Below are 8,057 nucleotides of genomic sequence, written 5' to 3' on the forward strand. Positions count from 1 at the left end.
CTTTGCACTCCGAACCGCCTCAATTCATCAGGTCATGGACTCTACAAGGTGTTGAAAGCGTTCCACAGGGATGCTGGCCCATGTTGACTCCAATAATTCCCACAGTTGTCAAGTTGGCTGGATTTCCTTTGGGTGGTGGACCATTCTTAATACACACGGGAAACTGTTGAACATGAAAAACCCAGCAGCGTTGTAGTTCTTGACACAAACCAGTGCGCCTGGTACCTACTATCATACCCTGTTAAAAGACACTTAAATCATTTGTCCTGCCCATTCACCCTCAAAGGCACACACACACAATCCATGTCTCAAGGCTTAAAAATCCTTCTTTAACCTGTCTCCTCCCCTTCATCTACACTGATTTGAAGTGGATTTAACAAGTGACATCAATAAGGGATTATAGGAGGCCTCCCAAGTGGTGCAGCGTCACTACAGACCCGAGTTCGATCCCAGGCTGTGCCGCGACCGGGAGACCCATGAGGCGGCGCACAATTGGCCCAGCATTATCCGGGGTAGGGGAGGGTTTGGCCGGCCGGGATGTCCTTGTCCCATCGCGCTCTAGCGACTCCTGTGGCAGGCCCGGCGCATGCAGACTGACAACGGTCGCCTGTTGTACGGTGTTTCCTCCGTCACATTGGTACGGTTGACTTCCGGGTTAAGTGAGCAGTGTGTCAAGAAGCAGTGTGGCTTGGCTGGGCCGTGTTTCAGAGGAGTTAAATTGGGGGTAAAAAAAAAACTTAAAAAAATGTATAAATAATAAGGGTTCATCGCTTTCACCTGGATTCACCGAGTCAGTTTGTCATGGAAAGAACAGGTGTTCCTAATGTTTTGTACACTCAGTGTATATTGTATCATCTCCTCAGGGGGAGGTCAGGGACTGTATTCAAGAAGTGATGAAGTAGGACTGTGGATCTAGGATCAGGTCCCTTCTGTCCATATAATCTTATTCATATTGAACTAAAAATACAAAACTGATCCTGTATTAGCTGTTCTACTTGAGTCTCAAATTCAACTCTCTCTCCACTCCCCCCTCTTGCTCCTCCTCCAGGCACCTATAAGTTCCAGAAGACAGACATGCGGCGGGACGGTTTTGACCCCAGCATGGTATCAGACAAACTGTACCTCCTGGACCCCACCAGGGGGCGCTATGTGGAGCTGCATCAGGAGCTCTACCGCAGCATCATCTCAGGGAAGCAGAAACTGTAACTGTGAGATCTGATCACTCTTGCCACCCCCCCACCAAAAAAAGAAATATCACCCCATCCACCCACACACACACACACCCTATTCCTGAAGTCACTCTCCCTCCCCCAGAGAAACTCTTAACTCTTACAACACACCTCTCTGCTCTCTCTAAGCCCACACCCCTCGTTACTTCAGTGACCACAGTGAGGGGCAGCTGGCTCATCCAGGTCACATGACAAGCCAATCTGACACCATATCCCACAATAGACCTAGAGCGACCTTTGACCTCTAAAGCCCCCCCAGAGCTTGACCTTGACCTTGACCTGCCCTGGAGCTATAGGAACGCTCGCTGGAAGGACACAGCTCGCTGGCTGAGAGGGGCGTGTGGCATGTCCAGAATGCAAAAACATAGTAACTTACTCCAAATGTAAGAGTCCTAGCTATAGGAACTTGTGGAACACAGTGAAAGAACTTGAATTGATTGAAGGAAACAGTTCTGTTGGTCTGTCGGTTTGTCCCGACTCATGTGGAGGTCATTCCCTCATAGGTCCAACCTGCACACTGCCCAGTCAGTGACCAGTGGCTTCTGTTGTGACACAAAAATGGCCGATTTGGTTTTAGTGGTGTTGACTCGGCACATCCATGTTAGACATACAGTACAGCTAACCTGAAACTGATGGATTTAAGTGCAATAGGGCTCCAGCAGTGGCAGTGTACAGCTGTGAAGAAGCTCTCTAATATATTTAAATGTCTGCATTATACCAAATATATTTAATTTGTAGAATAGTCTTAACACGTTTTAAAACAAAAGGATGATTGTATGTTCAAGTTCCTGATAATATGCCAATTCAAATTCTAATCATGTTTTACTATATCCACAATTGTGCTCGGCTTTCTCCTAAACTCACCCACTAGGGGTGCTCCTCCTAGTCTTCAACTATAGAATCTACAGACCAACTCCCAGCTGCTGGAGCACCAATAACTCTTACAGTTTCAAACCTGGTTCTGAATGTTCTGATTCTGGGTAGAAGATTCAGATTCTGAATGTCTTGATTCTGGGTAGAAGATTCAGATTCTGAATGTCTTGATTCTGGGTAGAAGATTCAGATTCTGAATGTCTTGATTCTGGGTAGAAGATTCAGATTCTGAATGTCTTGATTCTGGGTAGAAGATTCAGATTCTGAATGTCTTGATTCTGGGTAGAAGATTCAGATTCTGAATGTCTTGATTCTGGGTAGAAGATTCAGATTCTGAATGTCTTGATTCTGGGTAGAAGATTCAGATTCTGAATGTCTTGATTCTGGGTAGAAGATTCAGATTCTGAATGTTCTGATTCTGGGTAGAAGATTCAGATTCTAAATGTCTTGATTCTGGGTAAATTCATTTTTTTTTGTTGTCTGTGTCAACATTGTGCAGGTTGGGCCCAATGGATTGGCTTTGTCTTGTATGGCACAGTAGACATTTTAAAGCTTGCCGAAGAGCGTGCTGAAGTGAAAAGCACTAACCTCTGTCTCTGAGGTGTTGTTGAGGATAATACTCTGGTGCTACGGACAGAAGGAGACTCTGACTCTGGAGCAGCAAAAGCCAAATGATCTAAACCAGGCCTCTCCAACCCTGTTCCTGGAGAGTTACTGTCCTGTAGGGTTTCACTCCAACCATAATCTAGCACACCTGATTCTAATAATTGATAAGCTGAATCAGGTCAGTTAAAACTGGGGTTGGAACAAAAACCTACAGGAGGGTAACTCTCCAGGAACAGGGTTTGAGAGACCTGATCTAAAGATGGTCCTTGCTCGAAGGGGGAAGAGGAGAGGAAAAGAGAAGAGAGAAAATATTCTTATTTTCGTTATTGTTTGTTCTTCTACTTTCTTGTTTCATCTTCTCAGCAGCATGAATGATCAACAGAGTACTGTGCCTTTACTGTGAGTTTACTACCCTCAGATTCACAGACCCTGTCCCCATCACCCCCTACCCTAACCCTTCACTCCCTACAGTCCCATCACCCCCTACCCTAACCCTTCACTCCCTACAGTCCCATCACCCCCTACCCTAACCCTTCACTCCCTACAGTCCCATCACCCCCTACCCTAACCCTTCACTCCCTACAGTCCCATCACCGCCTACCCTAAGTCCCATCACCCCCTACCCTAACCCTTCACTCCCTATAGTCCCATCACCCCCTATCCTAACCCTTCACCCCCTACTGTCCCATCATCCCCTACCCTAACCCTTCACTCCCTACAGTCCCATCACCCCCTACCCTAACCCTTCACTCCCTAATCCCCTACCCTAACCCTTCACTCCCTAGTCCCATCACCCCCTATCCTAACCCTTCACCCCCTACTGTCCCATCATCCCCTACCCTAACCCTTCACCCCTACTGTCCCATCATCCCCTACCCTAACCCTTCACTCCCTACAGTCCCATCACCCCCTACCCTAACCCTTCACTCCCTACAGTCCCATCATCCCCTACCCTAACCCTTCACTCCCTACAGTCCCCATCACCCCCTATCCTAACCCTTCACCCCCTACTGTCCCATAGCACCCTACCCTAACCCTTCACCCCCTACAGTCCCATCACCCCCTACCCTAACCCTTCACCCCCTACTGTCCCATAGCACCCTACCCTAACCCTTCACCCCCTACTGTCCCATAGCACCCTACCCTAACCCTTCACCCCCTACTGTCCCATCACCCCCTACCCTAACCCTTCACCCCCTACTGTCCCATAGCACCCTACCCTAACCCTTCACCCCCTACTGTCCCATAGCACCCTACCCTAACCCTTCACCCCCTACTGTCCCATCACCCCCTACCCTAACCCTTCACCCCTACAGTCCCATAGCACCCTACCCTAACCCTTCACCCCCTACTGTCCCATAGCACCCTACTCTAGCCCTTCAGTCCCATAGCACCCTACTCCCTCACTCTCCTATCGCTCCCTTGTCTGTCCTCTGTCCCTATCATCAGGTATTAACCCACATTTCCCATTCACTTTTATTCAGCACCCCAATTCTGTTGTACCCTAACCCATGATCACTCCTGTTAGGCATGTCTCCCAACCTCTCATCCAGTCTCACCCAGTCCCTCAAACGCTCACCCTTCCCAGGCACCTCTGTTTGATCCTTGCTTCTCTTGTTATGGCTAGACATTCCTCTCGGTCTGTCATGATGTTATTCCCTCAGCTCCGAAGACATGGCGTGCGATTAACAACAGTCACCTCCCCAGCTCTCGTACCGTCGGCAGTACTCTACGTGATGTGTCACCATGTCCTCTCAAAACAAACAAATTATGAGCCGGTTTCGTCAACCAAATATCCTGTCTGTGTGAAATCGAAGGTGGAGACCGAGGCACAATGATTCTCCTTGTCTTCTGTCTGGTGTGTCTCTTGTCGTGTTACACGTGCACACCTCGCTGATTAGGAAGAGGAAGTGACAACATAGTTCTCCAGCTCCACCCATCAGTATCAGTGTATTTATTACTAGTGATGATCGTTTCATTTGTCAAATGTTTGAGGAAGAAAAATGTTTAATTAAGGGGGCGGGGAATGTTGCAAAGAAGAGTATATACATTTTGGGGTTATATGAGAATGCTGCTTTGACTCTTGTGATCCTGGGGTGTCAAATGATAGTATGACCACAAGGTGTCGCCTGACTGGGCAGCCCCAGAAGAGTCCAAATGGGCATTGGGCAATATTCTGAAGTGGCTTCCTTTCCTTGTCTCCTTTCCTCCATCTGCACTGATCTGAAAGGAGTGGAGGTGAAAAATAGCCATATTGTTTACACCTATGCTGTTGTGTTGAAGCAGAGGAGATGAGGAGAGGAATCTGTTTTAGACTATTGAGATTCACCTCTCTGCCCCAGATGTTTCCATTCCCACTTTTTTGTCATTTTAAATTATTATTTTATAATGTATTAGTCATTCTTGATCTGATTTGTGCATTGACTGTGTCGCGACTATGCATTGCATTTGTTAGTTATTTTCTGTGTGTGAAATCAAAGCTTTGATGTCGCAGGGTTCTGGAAGTGAGTGAAGGGTTTCCGTGAATTTATGTCTACCTGTTTGACTGTAACCAGAACCAGAACCTATGACGGCACCAGCCCACTATCTTATGACACTGAATAGAGACAGACTGTCGTCTGTCACAGGCTCTCTGAGGTTGTGTGTCTTTGGGACCGTTTCCTGGACACAGATTAAGCCTAGTCCTGGACTGAAACATGTCTCCATTGAATATGCTTTTTAGGGAAACCAACCCCCTATGTCTGTCAAACCAATGGGAGCTATAGTAGTGTGAGAGGGTGTTGGTAACATCTTTAACCAGAGGGAGGCTGTGTTTCCCAGAAAAATCCTCATTGCTGCTGCCTACTGCTACCCATAGAGATAGATAAAGGACTCATCTTTGTATCTGCGCCATTATAAAGCCTATGGCAGCATGGAGTAGTCTCCATTAGGAAGTAGTCAATTTTCTTATTCACGATTGGCCGATCCCTCCTGATGACCTGGTTGGACATGACTCCAACAGGGTCTCCAGGATGGAACAGTCAATGAAGTTGGAAGTCCCACCCAGTTGACTACTTTCAAATTGTGGAAGCCTTCAATGGCGCTGCCCATGCTAACATGGCCTTTTGGCCACTAGAGGCCTGTATCATTCTCTAGTACAGTGGCCACCAACCTTTTCTGAGTCTAGATCACTTTCTGATTCAAAATGCAAGCTGAGATTTACCGGTCATATTTATTTTTTAAATGTAAGCCTATGCAACATTAACCAATGAAAAACTGTTCTGTAGCAATGAGGTTTGTGCAGTAGGTTATGGGCCGAAGACACTCACTGTATATTGGCTTCGCTTGACTTACCCTGCCAATGTTGTTCTTCTCAGACCATTTTGAAATGATATATTTTTTAAATGTGGTATATGATCACACTGGTAATTGTTGTATTCATTGTGAGGCACAGCTCAGGCTCATGGCCTGCATCTGATGGTCAGTCTGAGGTGAGAGTGACACAGTCCAGCTGAAACTCAAGTAGCACTGCATTATTTCTGCCTCATGCACCAATTCATGTTGTTACTCCTATGACCAGAGAAAGTGAAATATTCCTTGATATTAAAAAAGACAAGCTGCTCATAATAACAATGCAAGCTTATTGAAACACTTTGCTAAACTCATTCATTACAGCTGCAGTACAGCTGCATGTGTGTTTTAACAAATTGCATCTCTCTGGTCATGGTTTTGAAATCTCACAGATGGCTCAGATCACTGTGCAGTCATGGTGATCTGAGCTATCTGATTGGCCAGTGGTAGGCCTATAGGTGCCCTTGATTTGCTCTCTGGGCCGGCCGGGTAGGCGGAGTATTACCTTCAGACACATGAAATGGTTGAAAACACTTGGCCTTCCCAGTGCTAGGGCTGCTGAATCAAGTGCACCTCCCGCCAACAGCACTAAATAAAACCAAACAATAGGAACGCAAGGCTTTATCGTTGGGTTTTTAACAGAAATGTTTGGTGATCGACCAGAAATGCCTTGGAGATCGAATTGTCCATCACGATCGACCGCTTGGTGACCACTGCTCGAGTGCTACCATACCAGTGAACTTTCATTCCATAAGAGTAACCATTATGTCCCTAACTGTATTAAAGAATGTCTGATGTATTTATAAAATCAATGCATTGCTCTTCTATAGTACTGGGATTATGGCTAATGAATAAAACAGATTGATGAATGGAAACAGTATGTTTATCCACTGTGTTGTATTGAAGAGTCTCAAAGGGCCATTAAGTAATGGTCTATACCATGCTTTTTGATCATCCTTCACATCAGTTATATGGTATGCTTGAGCCAATCGTGAGGCCTGATGCAATGAGAAACAGGAAGTAAGATATAGCACTAGAAGCCTGCATTGAATATATTAGGTTTTTTTTGTGTTTTTTTACTCCTTTTTCTCAATGCACTCTCGCCCTCGATCTGTCAAGAAAACTGCATCATACACCTAAACCTATCATGGGGTAGTGTGCATTGTGTGGGGACCTAAACCTCTTTCTCCTAACTGATGATTGATTGGGCCATAATTCTGTATCTCTGGTCAGAAAGTATCACTCCAGTTCAGTAATAATAACAACCTGTTCTTCTCACTGACCTGGCCACATGATGCACATTTAATTTGTCTTGTTTTTCTGTTCTGTTGTGGTACTCAGGAACAATGAGCAATGGCAGCGAAGGGAAGGTGTGTGTTACTTTGTTGGACAGGCTGCCATGCTTAGTATGTCATACAGAGTGTGTGCGGAGGAGGTGTGTGTGTTGTCTGCAACACACTGACGTCATCTTGTATTTAAAAGACTAGCTGGCTGTAAATCATGCATTTAAAAAAAACATTGCCAATGGCAAATCCATATTAATAAAAAGCATTTAAATTGTTGGATTGTTAATTGTTGTATTGTAAAAGGACATGTTACTCTTCTGACTGACAATGTTGCCCAGTGTATGACTCATTGGTTGGTAGAAAAACAAACAGTGAATTGAATAATTGTTTTTAAAAAAGCACAAACGTCCCTTAATCTATGACTATGACTTCATTGTGGTTCCAGAACAGGGTACTTGTCTTCCTCTGCAACAATGAGGATCACCTTGGTGACAGTGGCCATGGTGATGGGCGTCCGTGAAGAAGTACAGCCTCAGAGAGACATTGACCTGCAGAAGGTTGAGATACCAGACTCATACATGTCATCATGACGCTTTCTCCATTATTTCATCTGTTTGCTTTCATTACCCAGGGTGCATCAGTGAAGGGCCTGCTCTGCTTCAACAAGGCATTTCACATCACACCATCTGGGTATCTCCATCAGTGTGAACTCATCTTTGAGGGGAAACAATTA

General features: G+C 45.6%; 1 protein-coding gene and 1 long non-coding RNA gene across 2 annotated transcripts in view; one reads left to right on the forward strand and one right to left on the reverse strand.

The window, feature by feature from the left end:
- Positions 1 to 7,599, forward strand: part of LOC118391622 (long-chain fatty acid transport protein 4-like) — a 30,010-nt gene extending 22,411 nt beyond the window's left edge. The window contains exons 13-14 of the mRNA XM_052458447.1: positions 1,049 to 3,314; positions 4,084 to 7,599. Coding sequence (XP_052314407.1) covers positions 1,049 to 1,206 — 158 coding nt within the window. The 3' untranslated portion in view covers positions 1,207 to 3,314; positions 4,084 to 7,599. The remainder of the gene's footprint in view (positions 1 to 1,048; positions 3,315 to 4,083) is intronic.
- On the reverse strand, positions 3,143 to 3,694 carry LOC127906398 (uncharacterized). The gene is made up of 3 exons (XR_008061200.1): positions 3,554 to 3,694; positions 3,310 to 3,452; positions 3,143 to 3,278 (listed from the first exon to the last, which is right to left on the reverse strand). It is a non-coding gene; the product is annotated as an uncharacterized LOC127906398 (long non-coding RNA).
- Positions 7,600 to 8,057: the final 458 nt, after the last annotated feature.

This window comes from Oncorhynchus keta, chromosome 12, assembly GCF_023373465.1.
Source record: "Oncorhynchus keta strain PuntledgeMale-10-30-2019 chromosome 12, Oket_V2, whole genome shotgun sequence".
Classification (NCBI taxonomy): domain Eukaryota; kingdom Metazoa; phylum Chordata; class Actinopteri; order Salmoniformes; family Salmonidae; genus Oncorhynchus; species Oncorhynchus keta.